This window comes from Apostichopus japonicus, chromosome 6 (assembly GCF_037975245.1).
Source record: "Apostichopus japonicus isolate 1M-3 chromosome 6, ASM3797524v1, whole genome shotgun sequence".
Taxonomy (NCBI): domain Eukaryota; kingdom Metazoa; phylum Echinodermata; class Holothuroidea; order Aspidochirotida; family Stichopodidae; genus Apostichopus; species Apostichopus japonicus.
Genome location: NC_092566.1, coordinates 18,126,170 through 18,151,839, shown reverse-complemented (window position 1 = coordinate 18,151,839; position 25,670 = coordinate 18,126,170). Strand labels below are relative to the sequence as shown.

Sequence of the window (25,670 nt, the reverse complement as noted above, 5' to 3'; positions counted from 1 at the left end):
AATGAAATATTGTAACTCCATATCGAGGGTACCGTGACACACTTATATACCTATACAATTGTTGAAAGAATGAATCACTTCTCGTCGTTACTGAAGTTAGCCCCTCCCCCAAAAAAAGATCAGGGGCAAGATCTCAACACCCCTCACCCCCCCCCCCCCGACACATATACTGGCAAAGTGAATATTACAAAATTCCTTAAAGAAAGTGTACCGTACATAAATATGTATCATGTATATTTGGCTAAACAGTCGAAAATTCTGTACAACATTATTTTCAAAGTTAAAACATATAACAGCAATATCATCTAGGCACTCTCTATTTTACCAACAACTTCACAATTGGGGCGGGGATGCGCCTCCTTTTAGACCCTGCTCCCCCTGGACGACTTAACATCTTGCCCCCCCCCCTCCACCCCCAATTGAAGAAAAAACGTGGTTGCCTCCTGATCATTACATGATTTATAAAGATAAACAACAGACAGTTCCCTACAATGATGATTCCTTCAGAGAAAACATTAAATCTGTCTAAAACACAGGTTAATCATTGCTTGTCATTTACCTTCCCAGGGGTATAATTAATCAACTTTTATAATGAAATAGAAACTAAGTCGTTAAGGAATCTGAGAACATCTTTGTCTCCTAAACGATCGCAAAGTCTTAGGCTAGTCTACTTTGTAAAACTATAATCACCAATACACATCATCTTTTGCATCGATCCTTCGCAAAGTTCTATCAAACTTTAACTAATTGGCGAACCGACTTGTGTCGTGGCAATTTTCAAAAGGTTGCAACACCTCGTCCGGGATAATCAACCATTTCCAAATTTCAGGACCGTTTTTTGTGTGTGTTGCAAATCTACCCTCGGTTAAGATTTATAATTTATGATTCAGTTAGTCAGTTTAAGGAAACGATGGTGATGTTATTTATCCAATCCCTGGATTACGGTACCAACTTTTTTCAGTTTCTAAACAACGAAAAAACGTTTAAAATAGCAGTTTAGGCTTTAGTGGTATTACTTCACAGGAAACACGTAACTACCAGTGAATTAACTATCAAGTGTCTCCACAACTTACGAAGTCGGTGACTAGTATATTAGTTTCGTAAACAGATAGCTTTCTAAGATGAATAGCTCACTTCAGTCTTCTTAACATTTTTGAGATTCCAATCCGCCTGACAAGTCCCTTCTTCAAATGTGTCGGCTAACTACTTCATTTTGACAGCCTCGTGTGCACTCAAAGATTATGTTTAAGCCACCTTCTGTTAATTTATTGGTTCGTTTAAACTTCCAACGATTTCAATAAGATAAATATAGGTCTAGCTGGGTTTGCTCATATTTCAGTAAAAATATAAGTAGAGACCATGGACGTTCCTTGTATTTGAGACCAATAACAAAGCTGCCAATGAGATGGCAACTGGATAATCTTGAAGTGAAGATGTCTCTGTTCCGGGATGCCCATCTTGTACTAGCATATATTTTTGTCGACATCAATATACTTTTCTTTGCTAGATCAAATATAGGATGTAATTATGATTATAATAATGCTCTCACCTTGTAAAGTGACATCAATGAATCTTCGTTTTCACTGTTCAGTCATTCCCAGCCAAAAATATGATTGACCTTTCGGGCCATTATAGGGAACCAAAATGAAGCATTATCTAAAGTTTGTGTATAAGACATGGTCTTGTTTGTGGAAGGTTCCCCAAATATATAAGCAAAGCTTATAACATTTTTGTAAGAAATGAGGAGAAAGGAGCGGGGGATGGGGTGGGGGGGGGCAGAGCAAAAGCGCATGGACATTTGATGGACCATGTATCGCTACTTAAACAATAACTAGAGAGGAATGTGTTTTTCAGTTATCCTTTTATTCGTCAGAATACAAACTAAGGCAAATTATATAAAACCTTTTTACAGGACAATCATGTGTTTACATCTAGTATTAAACATATTGAAGTAATACCCAAATCAATTAATGCATTAGCGTTGTTTCTCCTATGAATAAATACATATTAAATATAGTCATAATGCTGCATGTCATAATACATGATACCTGAGTATATACACAAAAATAAAATAACTATCTACCTTTTGTATGAATTCGATCAACCCCTTTTTTTTTACATTATATTTCCACAGTTCATGTATCACTTTTAGATATCTTAAAACGGTAATGGAAGAGGCTTTCTCAGTGTTATAGTTTGTGCACACACGTATAGTGTAAATTCGAAAGGAAAGACTTCTCATGATGGGTTATATGAAATGTTGAGGGTTAAATTAAACATTAAAACAATTTCAATTGAAACAATTTCGCAACCATTTACCGTTTTCAGTCAGAATATGTTTTACGTAGAAATTAGAATTATTGTTTACTTGAAGGTTATACTTACCAACAGTTGTGCCATTCTCTTATAAGATTCAATCAAAACATTGTAAGTATCTTTAGTTGAGAAATGGTCTACAATGAAGGTAGTTGGCCTATCTATAACTAACGCAGTGTGAGAAACGTGCCTAACGATTTCGAATTAAACACCGAAAACACACAGGGAAAATAAAAAGCAAATTATGAAATGACCATGAATGTCCGAGGTGAATTTATACATATACACGATTTTAAGAATATTTGTGATTTAATATGATTATTAATAACTTCAAACCGAAAAATAGCCATCTAGGAAATGAGATTTTCGATCCTTGCATTACACAATAGGTATTTCAGTTTCTTATTGTATCATGTGGCAATTTACTCGAATAATGCCAGATAATTTTTGTTTCTCCAAAATTAATATAAATTATGAGGTTCTTGTTAAGGAATTTTACTTATTGCGTATTTCTTTGATTTTAAAAACGAATTTCAATTTCTGTTTGTCTTTGCCACATAACTTACTTGATCAGGAAGATTTTGTTATCCTTAGATATCTGTCCGACGAGATTTTTAGATCAAAATGAAGTAAATAACCTGTGTTTGCATTCGTTGGGTCTGAAGAAACACACTGTTAAAACTTTACTAGGTCAAACAGCGGCGAACAAATGATTTCAATTCAGTGGCGTAGGAAGGTACTTTTGAGTCGGGGGCTGAAGACTGATGGCCGGCCTGGGGGAGGGGTCTAAGGGTGTCCCCCTACCCTTTGGAAATTGTTTGCATTTCCAGGTGGACTCAGATGCAATTTGGTGCAATATAGCACACTTCAACACCCACTCCATTTTGTAAATAATTTTGCATTTTCACCTGGCCTGAGATGCAATTTGGTGCTCCAAATGAGATTTTTTTTCTGCCAAAATGTTTTCTGCTAAAATGACGAATGTTGTTATCATTTATTGAGAAATGAAAAGGGGTTTTCTGACTTGCGAGGCGGGGGGGGGGGCGGAATGATACTTCCCCCCATATTTTTCACTGGGGGCTGGCGCCCCAGCCCCCGGTTCCTACGCCCTTGGGATTCATAGCATACAGTACTATCGATGTAAATATGTTAATCCTATCAATTTATACAAAGGGACTGAAAATACCGATAACTCGGTATGAGAACAATTGGACCTTTAGTTGAGAACTAAGTATATGATTCATTAACGTCAATCTCAGTTTGGTATATACCAGTGTTTAGGATATAGTGTAAGCGTTGTTGTTATATGCACTGCTTTGTTCGATGTCATGGTGTTGTTTGCTTGTGTCTGGACTAACACTTTTTACACCCTTCGTATCCTTTGAGAACACTTTCACCAAAATGATAGCAAGTAAAACGAGGACAACAGCGCCACCTACTACTCCTAACGTAATCCACAAAGGTAGAAGGTTTGGTTTGTCAACTTCTTCAGTGGTTAGAGGTGGTGGTGGAGTTGTTGTAAGTGGGGGCGGTATGTACTGCCGAAGGGTCGCCTGTACTACGTTCGACATGTCCCCTTCATTACCGAAATCGTCGACGGCGTGCATCGCAAAAATGTACGACACAACAGATTGGTTTTGTGGTACGTCAACCATGACAACGAATCGTTCTGGATCACCAAAGTTACCAGGGGAAAATATATCACCGACAATGAATTCAGTCTCGTTAAGGGCGGGAATTGAACTGTAGTTTGTACGAAGCTCATTGGCTGATGTCGACATCCGAATGATATAATATGAAGCTGGAACAAGAATGAAGAATAAAAAACGTTGCGGATGACGAGACAACTTTCAGAGTAAAAACATATTATCTTGCGAAATAGCCCATTCCCATCTCTCACACGAAAATTTATCATATATGTTTGGCAGCGGTATATGAACAATAATATTATGTTTGCGCAATTGCTTACAAAAATCTGCTTCTCTCCGATTCAAAGATCAAGCTAGAGTATTGCATCAATACATGTTTGTGGTCTAATTCGTTGCTCTACAATAGAACTCTATAGGTGTAGAGTAACAATGTATGTGGTGGTAAGCTCACCGTTGCCGTTGTCTAGATCGTCTCCGGGAGCTGAGAACTCTAACGTAGCGGTTCCATTGTCATACGATGATGACGTCACAGCCAGATCAACTATTTTACTCGGAGGGATGATGTCATCAGTTGGCTGCCAGTTCTGTGGTGTTTCCGGTACTCGACTGGAACCACCTGATATCCCGCGGGTAAACTGAGGGGCGGGTTCACCCTCTGGCTTAGGAACCGGCATTCCAGGCAGAAGGAGGGTTGTATTACCTGTATATATATATATATGGAGACAAATTTCGTTATCGGGCTAAGTCACTATTATTCCTCGATTATAATGATGGCTGATATTTTACAACGAATGAAATATTAAGGCACACAATTGTTTGCTGTATTGCATTATTACGTTGGACTGAAGTTCTAGGGTGTTTAACCGTTTAAGATTGACAATCTGTTTCCCTTCACAACATGACCTTTGACATCTAACTGCGTTTGGTCCGAAGAGAAATTGATTATATACGCCGCCCACTGCTTCAGGCGACCATGTGTACAAAGTGACATTTTATCTAAATCCTTACCAATCTTTGGAATATTCCCTTTCAATAGCTCTTCCGGTTCGACGAAACTTAAAGTTCTCGAAAAGGGTAGTGCCACTGCATCGTTCAGAATAATCGCAGTTCCGTTGTCGTTGTTGATATTAATTTTGATACCGTAGTATCCGACACCGGTGAATGCCGTAAAGTAACGAGAATATATACCGTCATCTCTGGTTACATCGGCACCTATTGATTTAATCAATTCAAGGGTCAAATATTATCATTATTACCTCAAAATGTGCTAGAAAGTGAAATTATGGGGCATTATGTTCAGAATTCAAAAAGTCATTTTACTGCCACCTATTCAAGCAGTTTCACTGACGGACACTCTGTGATGTCTGGGAACAGTTTGGAGTAAAGATGATAATAACATGAAATATTTACAATTTTAACATGATAGACTTACGAAGCTGCTTTATTAGTTCTCGAGTACTATAGGACAATATATGTGACTTAGGACAGCGATCATTTAGGACAGCGATCTTTTAGGACACCGATCTTTTAAGGACACCGATCATTTAGGACAACGATCACTTAGGACAGGGGTCATTTAGGACAGCCATCATTTAGGACAACGATCAATTAGGACACCGATCATTTAGGACACCGATCATTTATTAAAGCGATCATTTAGGACAGCCATCATTTAGGACAGCGATCATTTAGGACAGCCATCATTTAGGACAGCGATCATTTGTGAATCTTGTGGTTCTTACCTGCACCGTTATCTAATAACACTAACTCAATTGGCTGGTAGATGACACCATTGGCATCAGGAGGTCTTTCGATGGTGGCGATCACGTTGGCTCTAATAATGGGATGCAATCCTTGGCGGACTTCGGCAAATGCTACTAATGGTTGACCATTGGCAAAGTCTGTAGTGGACCCACTCAATTCAGACGTTGCTATGATCGGATTAACGCCTTCTAACGCATATGTAGATATTGAAGTGAAAATCTCGTGGGAGGCGGGATAAGCATTGTAAACTGAATAAGACCACAGACCGGGCTGAAGATGAAAACAATTTATGAAATATAGAATATAATTTTGCACATTGTCACCAAGAAGTTGATTGATAAAAATGAGTTCAATAAGCAATATTTACTTCAGTGATTGTCATTATAGATTGACTTAGCTGTTTGAGTGATTTCAATAAATTATAACACGAATCCTCCAATAGGGCCTCACTAATTATTGTAATAAGAAGTAAAACTATACGTAACCACCTGATTAACTGTCTGAAAAAATCAAACCACATTGGCTTATGAAATACTTGATAAATATGTTAGAAAGTGAAGACAGATACAGCATTTTATTTTGTCTCTCTTTTTTTCACTGCTGACAGACAGTTAAACCAGAGAAGTATTACGTCACAATTTTTCGTTATACCACGTGGTTAGTTGGTGATAAGAAGTTCTTGTCATGCGATATGCATTATGATATACTAGTCTGGCAAAGTTAAATCAAAACTGTGGTTTCTTGCTCGACTTAAGGAAAAACCCATTCGTATTTAGCTCTTACCTCTGCAAATGGCAGTTTAACCGATATCACCTTAAAGGTCAAATCCACACCGTAGCCTTCATATGTGTTATTATAAACGTTGCCAGATGGTGACGTAACAATTACCTCGACAGCTGAAGAAGAAACGATTTTAAGCGATGAACAGCTCTTTTAAGTCGATTTCAGATCTGATCGGTAGCTCGATATACAGAGAGTATTGACCTTGTCTTATATGCGAAAACTATATATATATATACAATGCTCTTATATGCGAGAACTCACATATCTATACAATGCTCTCTATATGATATCGTAGTTATTTTGAAATACGTGACATGTTCATTTACATAATTCTAACTTCGTCTTACAATTCCGATAGCTGTTAATTACCAGAATTGTCTTAAACTTAAAGTCCAAAATAGACACAAAGAAAAGCGGTTCAGAATAAATTCATCGTGCGAATATAGGCTTATGTTAAAGACTTGTTATACTGTATTCTAATAGTGGTTAGCCTATATATATATATATATATATATATATATATATATATATATATGATAATGAAATAACACAATAAGAATAAAACTCTTTGTGTGATATTCTAATGAATTCATTACGAATGAAACTTGAAAATGTAGCCATCGTAAGAGACAAAAATCACTTACCTGGAAATGACGACTGAACGATGTAAGAGAAATCGAAGGCTGTTCTATTTCCAACGGTTGGATCAATGTAAACCCCGTGACCTCTGGTTTCTCCAGCTTGGTAAATAGTTGAGCCAGTGTAGAGCTATTATGAAATAAAATGTGCTATTTTTACAAACAACAAAATGGACTATCAAACAAAATGAAATTTGGCTTTTAATACTATGACTTAAGATGAACTGTGATCAGCGGCAAGTTTCTGTTGCGAGGTCTGTAACTAGCCTATTGCGAGTTATTGCCGCCCCGTGTAAAGTTATGCGAGATTTGCTATTCTCAAAGGGTACCGCATATAGTTTTAGTATGATGTATAATTTCCTCACTAACTCCTTGCGAGGTATATTGCTATCTCATATTTGCTCCCCAGCGGCGAGTCCAGTGGCGTAGAAAGGTACTTTTGAGTGGGGGGGGGGGGGCTGAAGACTGATGGCCGGCATGGGGGAGGGGTCTAAGGGAAGGGGGTGTCCCCCTCCCCTTTGTTTTTTATGCATTTCCAGGTGGCCTCAGATGCAATTTGGTGCAATATAGCACACTTCAACACCAACTCCATTTTGTAAATACTTTTGTAAATACTTAGATGCAATTTGGTGCTCCAAATGAGATTTTTCTCATTTGGAAATGAAAAAGGGGTTTTCTGACTTGCGGAGCGGGGGGCGGAATGATACTTCCGCCCCCCCATATTTTTCACTGGGGGGCTGGCGCCCCAGCCCCCCGGTTCCTACGCCCTTGAGCGAGTCTATAGTCAAACTAACCATCCCTTTGTCAAGTTAACAATTGTTGTGCAAGTTAACAATTAAGGTATCGGTAAAACTTACCGTGATTCGTCGATCCGACTCCTGCACACCTGAAACCATGGTAGCGAGAAATGCATCGTAAAGACCGGTAGAACCAGGGTCATCGGTCTGGAGGTAGAATTTACCACCTGAAAAAGACAATGTGTACATTGTTGAAATACTTGTATATACTGCATGACTGCCGACACCCTAGATATGTGAGTCAAATGTCGCTCGTGGCATATGAGCACCAATATTCACAAAAGCCTCGGCGACACTTTAGCGGTGCATGCAAGCCCGAGTAGTCCGATATCCAATTCGGGATAGACATGTAAGATACCAGACAAGAAAGTTTGCTATTCGGCACTTTTCATAACGTTCGTTTGCTTCATATACATGTCTTGATACTAGTGTAAATCAGTATTCTCTGTTTGTATATTAGCAGATATATTATTACATTTAACAAATATAATATATAATTATATATGATATGTAATTTTAATTATATAATTATAATTAATTATAACTATATTTATAATAACAATAAATATATATGTATGTTTACAGATATATTAATATCTGTTTGTATATTAGTTGTGCATGAGTATATTAGTATTGTTTGCATATTTGTTTGTATATTAGTATATAATAGTATATTAGCAAGTTACCAGTTGCTTCTTGTAGGTCGATTAAATTCTCCTCTGCGGTGTTGCTGAAGGCCACGGCATCAATTACGACATTTTCCTCGACGTATCTATATTTCCAAGAAGTAGTTAGAGCAGGGTTGCCGTCCTGTCCATCTGTAATCAACAGTACTAGACCACCAGCTGGGGATGCCCCATCCTCAGATAAAATCTAAAGATTTGAAAACATGATTCGAAAACGAAATTATGTTAGTATGAAACTCCTATAGTACGTATACATGCTTATTGGGGGGTGGGGGTGGGTGGGGGGACTAATTAAGGAAAGACAATACAGAGAACCGATAAAGCTCAAATGCAGCCTACATTTAGAGCCTTACTTCATGGTCTGCCCATTATGTCTACCAAACGTGGAACTGGTAGATATGTATTTTAACAACCAGGTCTCTTTAGTAAATGTTTTAATACCTACATTATTTATGCTCAGCCATTTTTGTAATACGTTAACTGAATAGATTGTTCAGTGCAGGATCAAGAACTATACTGTTACGGTCCTCCATAAACTGAGGGCCCACCCACATCATCGTACGTTTACACTAGTCAGAGTGCTTTCAGTAAAATAAAAATAATAAACTACACTTCTTTGTTAAACATGATGGACAATTCATTGACGGAACAGCAGTCGCCAAGTTACAACACCCTAAACGTTTAGGGTTTTGTTGGGAGGGGGAGGGGGAAGGGGAGGCAAAGCCCGGAAAAGAATGAGGTGAATATACGTACCCCTAGTGCAACCTCAAGGCCACAGCCAATGCAAGTACCACCGCTGGCATCAACCGGAACTAGCTCTGCCAGTTGACGCCTTGTGTTTTCCGAGTCGATTAGAGTTAAACCACTTATACGTTTTCCAATCGAGTCAAAATCAACGATTCCTACATAACTTCCGTCAACAGCAATAGAGGTGATAAAGTTTCTAGCAGACGACGCAAGTTTGAGATATCTATCGCTTGTCTGCGTGAAAACAAATGAGAAAGGTTTTTTTTCTGAATTTATGTTGATTTCTATGTGATATTCTTGTCTAATTAAGCAAATTACTTCATTCAGTCAGTCAGACGTGTATATATATATACTCAGCATTTAACCAACTGAGAAGCTCACAAGTTACACAATAATTGAATGAATCTGATGAACAAAAGGTTCGAGTAGAATATAGAACTATTGACTATACTAAAAAGATTTACTACAGCTGTTACTCAATGATTCATAAATTTCAGATTTGAACTCATTAGCCACGATGATGTAATATTATCTGCTGTTGCCAGGTGCCTTATTAATACTCCTAATTCATAATCAGCAAAATCCATATCTGTCGAATTTAAAATTGTTATCAGGAGGAGCTGGATTTCATATACCAGTGTTGAGAGGTAAGAAGAATAATATTTTGAAATTGTTCTCTTCAAATGTATTTTGGTTGCTTACACTCATACTTCCTGATGTATCAAGAACCATAACTACACGAATTGGTCTCGCTCTAGCAACAGTGATGTTGGGTCTTATGTCTGCTATATCACGTGGAAGGTTACTGGTATCTGTGAACATGAAAAATATATCAAAATTTATTATTAAACCCGTCTTCCCAAAGTCGGAATTTAGTTTACTGTCACGAAAATTAGTGTGACCGGTTTATTTTTGTTAAACTTCCGAATCAATATCTAACATCTTGATGCAATGCAGGGTTACAGTTTTTGAACATCAGATGCATGTTTTTCAAAATTTGGTGGTAACCATTGTGGTCCGTTAAAGTTTTATTAATGATGATAATAATTGAGCGGGGGCAGTCGTTCAATGAACAATAGTACCCATAAGGGGATACGTCTCTTCGATTCACTTTACAAATTGTCCCTTTAATATATGTTAGTTATCGAAATTATATCGGACCACAAATCGTGAATGTATGATTATCTGCTCAATAAATTGTCTTTCCAGTCATCGAGATCGGAAATGGATCACTTTTCTTAACAATATAACTTATAATTTTCTGAATGGATCAAGATATCCATAGTAATATCATATATTACATTGTGTTTGTGATCAACTTTACACAATAATGTACATACATAAGGTCCCATAACATCACATGTTTGTCCTTTTTTGGCAACTATTTCCCCATTTGAATTTCAAAATCTGAATAAGTCGTGATGGAAAAAAATCACACTTTATACTTAAACGAAATAATTTCATGACTGAAAATTTGGGTTGTAAAATCATTACTCATTTTAACGCCTATACCAATTGTTAGTATGAGAATACAAATGGACGATACCAATAAACGACTAACATATAGTCATGCATATAGGTACTTCCTTGCATTGTGTTTATAAAAGAAATTCAAAACGAAATATTTTTCGACTTTTCGACTAGTCAAGCTGATGTAATGTATTGGTATTTACTTATAATGTTGACAAGTATCAGCGACTAACAACTGAAACACACACACACATGTTTGTATTAGATTCAGACCGAGGACCCCATTGTATTTTCCATTGTTCAAATCCACGTACCCTAACTTTAACGATACCCCACACAATAGAATTCTTCCAAGGACGCGGTGATTCTTTATAGAAATCACAACCGAGGACCTGGAATTCTTTAGTTCAAGTCCTCGGTCAGAATACAAAACAAACGCACGCATACACACACATAATGATTCAGGATGGATAGGAGAGATTTCGAAAGAATCGTTCCTACCTAGAAAGTCTGGATGTTCTCGCATCACTTCCCAGTTGCTCTTAGAGCTACAAAGCCTTGAGTGTTTGTGGGGGGCTTCTTGATTATGCCTCTGAGCAGGAGCGACGTCCTCATCGCAAAAATCGACAATCTGTAAATAAAAACAAAACACTTTATTGTCCCACACTTTATTGTCCCAATTATAGCACTATAGGGAAGTTTTGTGATTACGTAATCGACCTGCCACGGTCGTAAATCGACCTCAGGCTCTACGTTTAGCCTGCATAGCTTCTTAACACCATTAGGCTCTTTGTGTAAACACTGTGTGAAAATATGTTCATGTCTACAGTATAGTTAATCATGCATCGTTCACACAAAGACCCTCATACAGGTACAAATATGTGGTAGACGGTGCAGACAAATTGGTAAAAAGAGGTCATTTTACGACCAAGGCAGGTCGATTACGTAATCTCAAGAAAATTTTCCATGATAGCGTACTAAAGTTGGGGTCTATATATACTGCAGACATTAAACTAGCGGCGAATCGTGTTCGGGACCATACGCTTATGACACTTCGTGTCTCAGAAACATTATAAAATTATTATAAAGCGCAGGTGAAAATAGTGCATTTTGAAAGTTTTCATTTTATTTTAATTGACATTTTTTCATTATAGTTAAATTGAAACTTACTGGTGAATACACTGTTCTGGTGCCATTATGTATGGAGTTTTATCATTGGCTATATATAGTATAAGGAAGTCAAAGATATAAGGAAGTCAAAGATACAAGGAAGTCAAAGATAATATGATAAGAGATGCGGTTTAACGTAGATACTCACCAGCTGTAAAACTATAAGCAAACAAATACCATATAAAAGACAAATAAAAAACTTGACTTTTCGTATAAGTCATCAATAAGTTCTCGTGATCTGTTTATTGATTTGCAAACTGTTTGTGGAATTGTAGGGTTAAGATTTAGCCAATATTAGCAAATACCATTCAAACGGAGAATGTGACTTTATACGCAGCGCTCTTTCATGGGAGGGGTCCGGTCGCATCACATATTTGGTGCGATTAACAAGCAGCCAGTATATGGTTTATAGGAACATGGCGAAAAAAGCCACCTTTCCTTAGCAAACAAATTTGGAGGGTATAAAGTGACTAAAGAGCGCTATTAATTATTGGATTAGATTGAGGGGAGATGGGGAAGTTGAGCACTCAGTATAGAGTTGTCATTGCAGTATAGCCTTACCTCTGGGATACTGGTATAGCCCGACATAATCGAAGCAGTGACGTTAGGCTGCGAAGAAGCTGGAATACTGACACAACCATCTTCGTAGCCAATGTATTGATCTCCGTTGCAATAACGATACCTACCGTTGTCGAAGACAAGGTTATACGCAACGAAGCCATCAGAACATCTATAAAAGAACAAAAAACACACACAAATAAACCAACATGCCAGTGTACATATTGTTTATTTGTAGTGATTACTCCAAACTCATAAATCAAACAAAGTCAAAGTCAAAGTCAAAACAGTTAAATCCAAACGTATAGGCCTATCTGCATATAGTCTCTCACAACTGGACATTAACAAGTTGGCAAAAGCCAGAATCCAACCACGAATTCCGATGAAAATCTCAAGGAAGTAACTGCAAATGAGACAACTAATAATACCTTGAACTAAAACCTATCCCTATAACGTTGTAACATGCATGTACGTATATATTGCAACACAGCTATTTGTTAGCACTAATTAACCGTTCAACATTTCGTCCCTCTGACCCTTATATAGCATTACTCACATTAAAATTGTAAAACTCAAAATATCAAGATTTTCCAACTTTTATTTTCCCATTTTAAGTGACTACGGTATATGGGTATAAACTAAATACACTATTGTTATCATATGGGATTGCAATGTACAGCATCGTAAAATCATAACAAGAGAAAATTCTAAATGTTTGTATTTACATTGATTTAACACGTGATAGAAAGATTATGAGGATTACTTTATAAAGCTCTTTATATGTTATAGTTTAGATAAACAATTGAAAACTGACTTTTAAGCAAACTTGAAAATATCAAAATATTCCATGGCAATCCTTAGAGAGTATATTATTTTGTTGGAGTGCAAGTTAGAAGCACATGTGTGTACCAGAATTACAGGTCAAAATGCGGACCCTATACTCTGTACACCTGCAGTCCATTGGGGTGGAACTGTTTACGTGTTTTAGAGGAAGCTGCACGAGTCAGAAGAAAGTAAAACTATGTATTTATGAATAAATAATTACCTAGTAGGCTTCCAGATTTCTTCGTCTAAAGAAAAGTAAAAATTTTGAGCATTGTCCACGTCAGCGATTTCATCTGCATATTCATTGAACAAACCCCAGCGATAATGACCCCATTCATGGACAAATACTCTACCTGAAGAAGACAAAATAAAGTTTGGAAGTAGAGAAGACATATATTATTACGGCATAATGCTATATTTATTTAACATAATGGTTATCATTTTTTCTCTGTTGAATGTTTCAGCTTTGTCTCGGATGAAATACATTTCTATACACACTGTCCCTAATGTTTGGTAAATGATTAGAATAAAACGACAATAACAAACTATTCACAAATTGACTAGAAAGTAAACTTGAATGTTCATAATTATTTACTTTTATGTGTAATGGTACTTCACATTTGTTCTTCCTAGTTGTTGTTGTTCTTGTTGTGTTGGTTTTCCCGCATAGTGTGTTATTGCTGTATTGTGTTTTTACTGTGTAAAGTGTGGCTGATCGTGGAAAGCTTCCTGTTTCTTTCCACTCCCTACACACTCATATTGTAATTTACTAGTTGCATGTTTCATATCATGTCATGTGATCCTCTACGCCAAGGTGACAGTTGTGATAACGTTCGTAACTTTGTATTTGTGTTCGGGACGGACGTAGTTGGCACCAGTTGAAGTTAATGATTACTTAACGTATAGACATACATACGTAATATTCGAATTAATTACATGTGTATCTTAACTATGTGGATACGTTAAAGTCCTTTGCGCATGGCCAGCCATATATGGAAACATAGACATATACTTTCGTATAACATTAGCAACTAAGATTAAAGGGTGTGAAGACTGGCGCAAAAAGAAACGTCTAGTGCCGGTAATCTGACCTAGTTTCGAATGAGGTGTAACAGAAGTGTTAGACACCACCATCGATCCCAGAAAATACACACACACAGCTTGCTACCATCGGTAATTAGACACTAGTGTACATTCAGTACATACAGCTGCGGTCAATACCCACAGCACAGTGTACAAACAATACAGCGATGGACATCTCAGGTCCAGCTAAAGATAACAAGTTATCACGTTTCATTATACTGTACTGTCTGCATTTTGTAGCGACACGAACAAAACGTCACTTGCATGCAACGGAAAGTTAACTTTTTCAGATGGCCGCACACGGTTTGGGGCGAGTCTTCAATGCCTTTAACATGTATATAGAAGATGTGGGAATAAAGCCAGCCTGTACCTACCTCGATTGCCGTAGTATAACTCTGTCATTGAATCCAGCATGAAGTGGCTGGTAAAATGAACATGGATGGATTGTCCTCCACACCCCTCGTAGTGTTTGGTATGAGGTACCGGTGGCAAGTCGGGCTCAGGAGCAAATCGAGGGTTTCTTGGCGCCACGATGACGTCAGCGCCTTCAAATGTAGCATTTTTCGGTGACCGATATTCTGGTTTGTCTTCCCAAGTATCAGGTACAAGAATAATAACTTCTTCAAAGTAAGCTCGTTTCTTGGTAGCAGTGTACAGGTAGGCAGAGGCGTCATAAACCATAGTCTGGAACAGTAGCATGTTTTAATTAATCCTTTTACATTTTAAAGGATTGATAAATCTGGGAAAGTCATTAAATATGTGCAAACTATGACGTGTGGTGTATTTTAGCTGTTAAAAAATTACAAGCCTACATGTATATCATTTGAATAATGTGATGTTCCTTTCTTTAAAGAAATAAAATATTTAAAAAAAATCGCCTTATGCCAAAAAAACCTGTGTTCATTGTCCTTGAAAAGAAGGTCGTGAAAAAATAGGGATAGCATAACAGACAATTAGGCAGACACTCCTTGTACATCACCAATGTACATAATTAGATCATGTTTATTCATTAATAAAACTAGAATCGAGAAAAGATTTGTAAAAAGGTTCAATCTTTGATTGAGGTTACAGCTATTTTCATGATATCTAATGCCTGTTTGCGTGATTAGGACAATGTTCATGTTCATATAGGTGTCCGTAGACCTTTGAAAGGCATATAAAGTCCAGAGAAAATTTATTTTGGACTAATGAAAGAAGGACATACACTATATGCATCCTTGTGAAACTTGAATACAATTCCTACATTGTGTGGTTTTTTTGTGTGTAAGATTTAGATAACTTAATATGTCACAGCGTGTACCACGAATGATCTTGAAGCAACGTGTCTGACGTTATAGTTTCATACTGGCAGAAAAATATTTAAGTTTATTTTCACTTTATTGTCTTGACTTTGGATTGGGTAGGGTTCTACCTTTGCTTAATGACATGTGAAGTTAGCAATACTGCAATGACTGTTATAAAATTTTATTTTAATTCATCACAGTTTTGAAGATAGAATTGGATATAAAAATTGACAGAAAAAAACTTAAAACAAATATGTTAGTACGCATCTATATGTATTATTTTGATTCCAAAATCTGCATAATTTCATAAAATTCAGTTGTAAAGTTTATTCTTATTTCGGAAAGTGCATGCATGGCACACAGGTTCAATGATGCCTTGTTCTTTAAAAGAAATGTAAATAGGGTGCCTTCAGCTCACTTGATCCATTTCAATCTTGATTTATTTTCTGTAAGTGAGGCCAATGGTTAATTAGTGCCGATCCAAATCTACTGTAAAGAAGAAGCCAACGCTTAGACTATATCTTATCTTCAACACAAGTAAATGGGGGGGGGGGGGGAGGGGTGAATGTGAGGAATTGCTTAGTTGTTTCTGACTTAAATTAATCATTATTGTTTACCCTCAGCTCACTCCTATTCCCCTTCTGCTGTAAAAAGAACAAACAAGGCTACTTTTTAAAACCCCATTAAATGTCTAATCATTTTACTCACTTTAATTGCATCTATGAGTTCCTCGCTCTCCTCCTCGTCCGGGTGAATCGCAATAACCACTCCTGTGTACGCATTATTTTCCAGTTTGACTGAGGTTGGTTTCGTTAATGCTGAGGATTGGCGCAAAATCACCATCCCTAAAAAAACAAGAAAGATTATGAAATTTGGTTTCGACTGCATGGTTCCTGATGATGTTACAACTATCGTGAATATGCTCCACCAGGGAACAGACGGTTCCTTTATATCTTTGACTTAGCCCCCGTGAATGGCGGAAATTCCGGAACTGCGGAAGTTTATCATTTCACGTATGCCCTTTGCATGTTTGAATTCGAACCTAAAGTTAGACAACTAAATAGGAACTTTGCTCTGATTGGTTCGTACTATCTAATTACTGTGTGCTTAGTAAACATAGGCGTTTTGGATTTTCCCCCCTACACGGAAGCTTGGAGTTTGGCACAGGCCGAAAAGATTTAGAAGTGTTCGAAGAAATCACAGACAGAAAGTCCCCGACAAAAATAATTGTCATATCTTTTTTAAATTGGGAGTAACTTCATAGAATAAGAATGCATGAGATTTATTTGAGTCCGGCTTTTGAGGATTCTCATATCTCTCCAATTATACAGAATAATAAGTAACAAGGACGGGTACAGTGAGATCTCGTCGAAATATCACAAAGCCTACGTGAACACGTGCTCAATAAAAGATATTTCTGTGCCATTACAGTTTTAAATTATAGCCATATATACTACCAAGTAACAAAATTAACGTGTTGCAAAATCCTGTTAAATGTTGAAAATGCGACAGTGGTCAGTGGCATACCTAGAATAGTTGGCACCCGGGCGGATCCTTCCGTTGTCACCCCGTTCAGGGGATGCCGTCCTTGGGGAGGGGTATGATGGAAGAGGTGAGAAATTTTTGTTTTTATGTAAGATGGCTTAGATGCAAAATGGTGCTATCTTTGGCAACGCTTTGAACTGATTATACTATCAATATACGGATTTGCACCCACCCCCTGACCCCTGACTGGTACCCAAGACGGACCGCCCGGGGACCAGTCCCGCCCCAGTTATTACGCCACTGAGCGTGATAGTACTCGAAAAGTACTCATTAGTAGAGTAGAGTAGTATTTGAATACTCATACTCTATCGTTCTGATGTTAAGGACTCCAATTGTTGAAGTGGCCTACTTGTACTTCTCAACCAGTATACACGTACTAAGAACCTATAATACTCCTTGTACTCGATATAAAGTACTTGGTACTCGCACAGAACGAGTACTTTGGAGTATTTATATATAAAAACAGGAACCGTAGAATTTACGACTCTTTTGGCACGCCATAGAGTTGCACCTATATAGCATTACTGTGGTGTACATCTCAACTAGAACTATATACCAAAGTTAAAGTTACCAAAGTTACTGTGTTCACCGTGCTCATTAACCTGTCTGTTTTCTGTGCATGTTTCTGTCCCTTCTGTTACTGTACTCGTCATTTAGCCTCTAAAGAAGATCCTGCTAGGTTCGCAACGTCAGGCCAACTTACTTTTACACAAAGTTATAGTTTATTATATGCTACGTAGGCCTGTGTGCGGTGCGCAGCAGATAACTGCATGAGCGATGTACATGTTGCTAACATACGCAACAATCAATAACACGACAGAAGTGTTACTATTGGTCTAAAAACACTATCTACTTTCGTATAGGCTTGTGCGCTGTACCCAACAGATAACTGCATGAGCGATGTACATGTTGCTAACATACGCAACAATCAATAACACGACGGGAGTGTTACCAGTGGTCTAAAACACTAAATACGTTCGGTGTACTTGTCATTCCGATATCACTTTCTTTTTTTTTTTCTCCATTAAATTGAGCCATTCTGAATTTGACAAGATGACAAGATCCAAGCAACGTCGTCATATTCAACTTATCGATTATTTGCTTCCCAAGTGACCTTCAAAAAGTATTGCGATATCAGACGTCTATACACGGAATAGCTTATTGATCAATCGATTACCGATAGGTGTTGTTTGTTCCTAATAAAGACGGAGTTCATACTGGCCATTAACGATGTTAACGATTGTATACTCAAGCAATTTACATTGTGATGACTTACACTGACTGTTTAAACAGTGGTAACAGGTTTGCAACTTATATAGATAGGTTGAGGTCAATTCTGAAATAATATATAGTTGCACCACCGGGGAAATCCCTTCTAAGTGAATGATGGTTGCAATCATCTGTATTGGAAATTGGACGATAGTCTAGGGCTAACATAATGACAAAAAAGGTGTTCAAATGTTATATATTGCATTACCAATCCATGGCAGTATATAAGCACTGTTTGAATTTTTTTTAAAAACACCAAATTAAAATATTGCAATGCGGCAATTTTCTTTTAGCCAATCTTTACCGACAATTTGCGAACGTTCTAACAACTTCAAGAATTTATCATATTTTTCGTAAAGAAAAACTATTACAAGAATAGTTTAATATAGTATACATCATCCACACTGCATTGTCTGTGTTTTTCAATTCCATTTTGTTAATATGCACAAATGTTATTGTCATATTCAAAACAGGTACGGGTCTATCAATATATTTACATATACGGTTTCAATTATTTAGAAATACCCTTCTACTACCCTTCCCTATAGACTGACATCTTTTCATGCATGACCCTCCTGCCCTTTCAACGACTCTTCTGACCACACTAATGTAAACGTCAATTTCGATATATAGTTGTCAGTTGGTTTTTTCTTTTCTTTCCTCTATCTGGCAGTTCGAGATACATAGCGGACACAACAGTTGGCATGTTTGGAACGGTTACAGTTGAGAAGTTATATCTTTACAAACTATGTTGGCCTATGTTTGTTTTCGTTCTCCTTCAACTTTCTAACAGATTACAACAAATACAGAGCCAATTAACCTTTACTTTCCTATTTAGTTAAGGCGATTTACGAAGTAACCACACAACAGTCCAATGACACCGTTCACCCTTCATACAATTCAGTGTTCCTACCATTGTACTGTGGTATGACCACAGGCATAATGAGACGAGGGAGGTAACTCTATAGCTGTTACATGAAACAATGACAACAAAATAGTCCAGGAGCCCAGAAGGTTTATTCAGCTGAAGAGGTACAAAAGGTTTGGTGGCCTGATTGTGTTGGTAGGTGACCAAGCTTCAATAAAATGTGTTGCTGCCGGGGCACACCCTGCATGGTAGGTGAGGGGGTCACAATAGGGGCAAAATATGCTTTTATTTAGCTGAAGAGGTACAAGCACAAAAGTTGCTGGGTCTTATACCCAGGAGGGTACCTTGCATCATGGTGGCAATGACAGCAATATCTGACTGCATGGGGCCCCAGACAGTAGCCCAAAAGGGCCCCGCCCATATGGTATTATTCAGCTGAAAAGGTACAAGGGTGAATTCTTTTGCATTTGAACTATTACACATTGGGGTATACTAAAACACTAATGCTGTTCAAAGCCGTGTATCTGTATAGGGTAAAGGGCTGCTATAGTTGAACCATGCATGGACTACACTTATTTATAAGTCAACAGCTGTTACAACTATATAACAAAACCTCGTAGTAACATTGGCAGGTACATTAAATGTTGTACTCTTTGGCCTTTTGGCTAAGATCTTGTGCAATATCTGTTTTAGAGTCGCATATATTAGAGGGTAGATCACTCACAAGCCTTTAACCTGATCATGTGTGTATATAGTACCTATACATCCTTTCCGAGGGATTCACGTGATGTTCACTTGACGGAATACAGTCATTATCACACGGTTACAGTCTCGGTGTAGAGGGTTCTCTGGTTGAGAGGTGTACCGGGTTGTTTGGTATCTTAAGTGATGTTTCATAAAAACTTAACTTATTCATGTACGTTAAAGGCCTATATGCCTATAGTGTGTCACAACGCACTAAACGCACAGAATGGCTCGATACGTTGTTTTACTCTTAAATTTGCTGAGCAGTCAGTCAGTTTGACCATGGAGCTATAAACAGATAGCTCCATGGTTTGACAAAACTACCACTAGTCACGGTTAACAACGTATCCACCCATGTAAAAGCCGCTTTGAAACACTTTCCCTTAGCAATTTCCTAAAACATTCTTCGATACCAACTTTATGATAAGAACCCCTCTCCACTCATCCTTATCATAATCATAAAAGAATGTTTATTTTTCAGTCCGTTTAAAATATTGCAAAATTATCAACTTGGAACGATGTAAAATAAAGAGACATGTTTGATTCTAGTAGTAGCAGTAGTAAGAGTATCAATATGGCTCTATAGGTGTAACAGTATAGTAGGCCTAGTAGTAGAAGTGGTAGCAGCCTATGTATAATGCATTCTCTTGCGCTGGTGATGTTTGTTGAATTTCGTGCGAAACGCCTATTTTTACATAAGTGGTTGAGCAATTGTTGAACAGCGCCGATGGCAAGTTGAGACATCAACGTGAGTTCGAGCAACATAATGTTTAAGCAGCAGCAACAAACTGTAGTTTAGAAAACAACAAACTTAGTTTAGACAACAAATAAGTGTTCCCTTTTCGCGTTCCATATGACAATGCTGTTCTCTCAAGCATATCGCAGTCGAGAGATCGTAAACGGTCGAATAAGGACCAACTGCGGCTATGGCAAGCCATGTGGGACAAACACTGCATAATATATCCGCGTATTAATTGGAATTTATACGCGTATTAATTGGAATATATACGCGTATATATTATTTAGCCAATCATATGGCTTAAATATATCCGCGTAATAATTCTAATATATACACGTATTAATTCGAATATATACACGTATCAATTCGAATATATACACGTATTAAATAAAATACATATGGGGATTAAATCCAATATATGCACGGATTAATTAGAATATACACGAAAAAACATTTCCGCTCTTGCTGTGTACATATACCAACGATAAATGTTTTGGCGGGCTCGCGAGATCGCTTCCAAAAGCCAAACTTTATACATGTACAACACATGTATATTTGAATTAATACGCGTATATATTCGAATTAATACGCTGATATATTATGCGGTGTTTGTCCCATATGGCTTGCCATATGCGGCTGTTACAGTTTAGTATCTATCCCTGTCACAACACGGGGGAATGTTTTACACATACCCCTGATTAAAGTGAAAGCGGGAGGGGGTATTACATCTCGACAATGTAATAACGGATACTGCGGGACTATACTTGCACATCCTAGTTATTATACAAAAAGCAACTGACGCAATGATGGTGTTTTAACAACATATATGTAAACTTGTTAACAACATACTCTATAGGCCTATTGTAGCATTAAAGTTTATTGATAAATAACAAACAAGGTTTATATGTGTGTATGTATGGTATGTGTTTCGTGTTTCATTTCTCGTATAGTATAGAACTATTGATAACAGCAGACTACAGTATATACACGAACTGGCGGATCATCGGATTTTGTATACTTTTACATGTGTATATGGTAAGCATTGCCTTAACTTACTTATACACCTTATAAGGGTGATACAGGGGACTTCACCGGGAGGGGGGGGGGGGGAAGGTAGCGCACGAGGCCGCAAGTTGATTATTTGACTTTTTAATGTATGCCCGTCTTTCCTAAGATGGTTGGGGGGGGGGGGGAGTTGGTTGTCCGTATAGGCTACATGTATAGGTAGTTCATCGAAGTGATATTTTAAGTGTGTTCATCTTGATTGGTGCGACTCCCTGATGGTGGTGCATGTTTGGTGTCGTTTGGTGTGCTTGGTGTGTTGCCGTGGAATCCGGAGCAGAGACGCGAACGGATCAAGGATTAAGCATAAAGTCTAGACTTGAAAATGGTGAATTCTAAGGCATATTTTGGCTGTAAATTTTGGTTGAATTCTATACGTGCAGCAAGGTGTTGTATGGGAGGAGACATGGGGTTGGGGGTATGGGGGGGGGGAGCTATGATGTTAAGTTGGTCCGGGGAGGTGTCTAAGGGTGGAAATCTCGGGGAAAATTGGAGGGTGCTTAGATGCAAATGGAGCTGTATTTTTAACCTTTTGACACGAAGTTGTAGACTGTTGGAATGCCTATTGGTTGTGTGGTATATACTCATGTTGTAAATGTTAATGTATTTTGCACAAGGACATTTTTAATTTTCTGTTTGCCAGTAGGGAGGGTAGTTGGGGAGGGCCTGTTCGCCATGATTTTATTCCGAAGAGGAGGGGGTGGGGGACAAAGACCTCCAAAAGTGTTTAGACCATCTCCCTATTTTATGCGGCTAACTTGAACTTGTATAGAACTTGAAAGTTAACGAATAATTGGTCGGAATAAACTGTTTCTTCTTCACTTTATTTCGTTTGACTAGTTTCAGCCTTCTCATATAGGCCTACCACATCCATGTTTTCAGGTTATTGGCTACACAATACTCTGCATCATGACGTTACCAGCAACCATATTATGTATGTCAATCCATAACAATACAGCATTTTTCCCGGCAATCCAACGGTTACGTTGCCTTTCTGTTATATTATTGTTTTGGTTTAAAAATGATTTATCATGTGGAGTGTAAAGACCGTTACCGCAAACGGAACAATATTCGAACTTGAAAATGAATAATGATAATATAAAATGCAATGAAACTCAGACACTGACAAATAACTGCAGAATACAGTTGTCATATCATTATCGGGTGGGGGGGGGGGGGAGGTAACTAAGTGGGGAAGGGGGAGGAGTGGGTTGCTTTTATATTGTTCGTCGATCAGAATTAAGTCAGTATAGGCCTGCGTATCAGAAGTTCTGTGGTCAAAAGTAGCAGGACGGACACGCCGGACATTTTAATTTCTTGTTTTGTCCTTTTCTTTTAGATTTAATATGGTTATGTTCTGTAGGTTTTAATTTCTTTCAGGTTTATGATACAAGCCTGGGACATCCATATGCATTTCCCTCCTGAAAACCATGCACCCCACCCCACCCACTTACCCCCACTGCGCAGCTATAGGATGTAACTAATGTTTTACAGAGTATGGAAACGTTACTACTTGTCAAACTATTTAATTCTACTTTAATTAAACCTTTAAAAAATGTTGAATTATACAAGATTAATTTTGGTGGTCATATTATCATTGAAATGATGACTTTCTGAGCGTAATTCATCGTTTTGTTGCAAACTGTTGAATTGATGAAATATATTTAGTGGATCAGTTTCACATTGTGCTGCGAAATTTGTTGAATTGATGACATCAGATAAATATCATTTGTCATCTTGCAGAAAATTGTTGTATTCCTCAAGGAATTTATCATTTTGTTGAAATACCTTTCTTTACATCACTTCAATATTTCACAACTTTGAAGTAGATTGTGAAATAGTATTTATATGTATACCGTCATTCCACGTATCCGTGAATTACCTTATTGCGCAATATAGAAATTCCCTATTTCGCAAGAGGCCGTTGACATTGTTTACCCACTACGCACACACAAAGAGTATTTGAATAATATGTTTCGGTCACGATCTGCGCAGCTGCACGCCCACAAATTATGAACCCATTTGTCGATTGTCGTTGAAAGTCAGTGGAAGCACGGAATATATTTGTATCTTATAAGAAGAATCCTGCGTGCATTTTTTAATACTCGGATAGAGTTAATGTGAGCCATGAACATATATTGTCCTAATTTTCGCCAGTAAGTGAAAAATACCGTCCAAAATGAAGTATTATGAGTTTATTTAATCACTGATTACTGCATCAGAACGAGTATAGTTTAGGCTACCCATTGTAACCATGTACTATGATGTAGATAGCATATTACAGCAAGTATCACTCGCACTGTCGCAGTTGTGTAAATGGATTCAATATTTTAAAAAAGGCCTAGCGTTAGGTTATGCTTTAGTACAAAATGTTTGTAGGAGTGTATATTATGATTATTATCAGTAACAATGTGAATTCTGAAAATCATATAGGCCATGTGGCTAATTGTTGCATGACACCACGTATAGCCATCGAATTCACAATATTCTGCTGCGAGTGTTAGTGCAGTACTGTACCACTAGTAGTTATAGTTACCATATTGAAAAACTGAATTGGAAGCATTGCTACCTCAGGGAATGACTTAGTGTTCACATTTCGTGTAGCATTTTCGAAGGCTCAGAAATGTTTTCTCATTGATGATTGGCTACTTAAGTGTAGAAAACTGCTACTTCTTTAGACTTATTTAGCATCTTGACCATTTTATATAACATTCTTGCAATGTGATACTGGATAAAGTATTCACCTGTACCTTTATAAGACCAAACTTTTCCTAGTTACTGTATCAGATTGCCCAGATTATATTAGGGGTGGAAACTACCTTTGGATAATAAATTAATGGAACAATTCAACCAGGAAGATAAGAGACTTGATCTGGGTAATTACGTGAATTTCCCCTGCACGAGTTTGCTAGTAGCATGGTGACTTCGAAGTTCGGACACTTAAGACTTAAAACAACCCAAAACTAACTCTTCTGGTATAAATCACCAGAAAATATACTTCATATGGTGGGAGAATTGTGTTATAGTACGATACACGGCCAAACTTTCTTTCCTGCAAACTGTTTTCACGTTGTTTTCCAAGAAGATTCTTCGTGATTGTGGAACTGGTATTTCTTTGCTAGAGTATTGCGAAGTTCGGACACGCAACCCACAGTGTGGCGCTGGTGATAAAATTGGTGGCGCAGTTGCTCTTTCAGTAATTATAACAGACTTCATCGATCTTCGTCATTTTATTGACAAATATGTAAGTAATTTCTTGCACACGGGTCATTTTGGAGAGAAAATAACTGTAGCTTCGTACTTTTTGGTGAAATTTGACTCTTCCTGTAGATTTTCATGGTGAAATCGTGTATTTCTTAGGGTGTCCGAACTTTCGCAGTATGCCGAACTTCGCAATACTGACTACTGTATACTGCAAATGTAGCATGCAAAGAACAAGGCAAGGTTTTGTGTCTGCCTTAAGGCCTTGCATGGCCAAGAAGTGGCCCCTGTCCAAACACCCACAATCTGACTGCAAAAGTCCATAAACTTTTGCCATAACTCATGTGCAACATAACAAGTTTTGCACTAAATGACATGCTGTAAGACGAACAATTGGGCCACATGTCAACAAATCTTAATGACAACAGTTTGATGCGGTAGTAATGTAATTTTCTTATGAAGGAAAGTAAACT

At 37.6% G+C, this 25,670-nt stretch overlaps 2 protein-coding genes across 10 annotated transcripts in view; one reads left to right on the top strand and one right to left on the bottom strand.

Annotated features, from left to right (window-relative positions):
* Positions 1 to 1,836: 1,836 nt before the first annotated feature.
* On the bottom strand, positions 1,837 to 16,740 carry LOC139969197 (calcium-activated chloride channel regulator 1-like). The gene is made up of 15 exons (XM_071974078.1): positions 16,478 to 16,740; positions 14,861 to 15,170; positions 13,624 to 13,756; positions 12,582 to 12,750; positions 11,352 to 11,481; positions 10,083 to 10,192; positions 9,387 to 9,614; positions 8,634 to 8,820; positions 8,008 to 8,114; positions 7,157 to 7,280; positions 6,513 to 6,625; positions 5,708 to 5,999; positions 4,974 to 5,177; positions 4,417 to 4,665; positions 1,837 to 4,117 (listed from the first exon to the last, which is right to left on the bottom strand). The coding sequence occupies exons 1-15, from the start codon at positions 16,655 to 16,657 to the stop codon at positions 3,594 to 3,596; spliced, it is 3,060 nt and encodes a 1,019-aa protein (XP_071830179.1). The 5' UTR covers positions 16,658 to 16,740; the 3' UTR covers positions 1,837 to 3,593.
* Positions 16,741 to 21,848: 5,108 nt separating this feature from the next.
* LOC139969201 (uncharacterized) overlaps positions 21,849 to 25,670 on the top strand; it is a 31,513-nt gene continuing 27,691 nt past the window's right edge. For 4 of the 9 annotated variants that reach the window (XM_071974095.1, XM_071974092.1, XM_071974094.1 and 1 more), the window contains exon 1: positions 23,994 to 24,152. The gene's annotated coding sequence lies outside the window, so the exon portion shown is untranslated. Of the gene's footprint in view, positions 21,970 to 23,988; positions 24,153 to 25,144; positions 25,241 to 25,670 lie in introns of those variants that run through there. The other 5 variants (XM_071974088.1, XM_071974087.1, XM_071974090.1 and 2 more) reach the window with 5 other exon arrangements.

Bases quoted from the DNA above. Each gene is read 5' to 3' on its own strand.
- LOC139969197 (XM_071974078.1), bottom strand. From the start codon at position 16,657: ATGCAGTCGAAACCAAATTTCATAATCTTTCTTGTTTTTTTAGGGATG. The intron at 11,482-12,581 runs GTAAGGCTATAC...TTTTATTTACAG, and splicing joins GCTATACCAGTATCCCAGAG to ATTGTCGATTTTTGCGATGA. The intron at 6,626-7,156 runs GTAAGTGATTTT...TTTCTTCTTCAG, and splicing joins CGTTCAGTCGTCATTTCCAG to CTGTCGAGGTAATTGTTACG.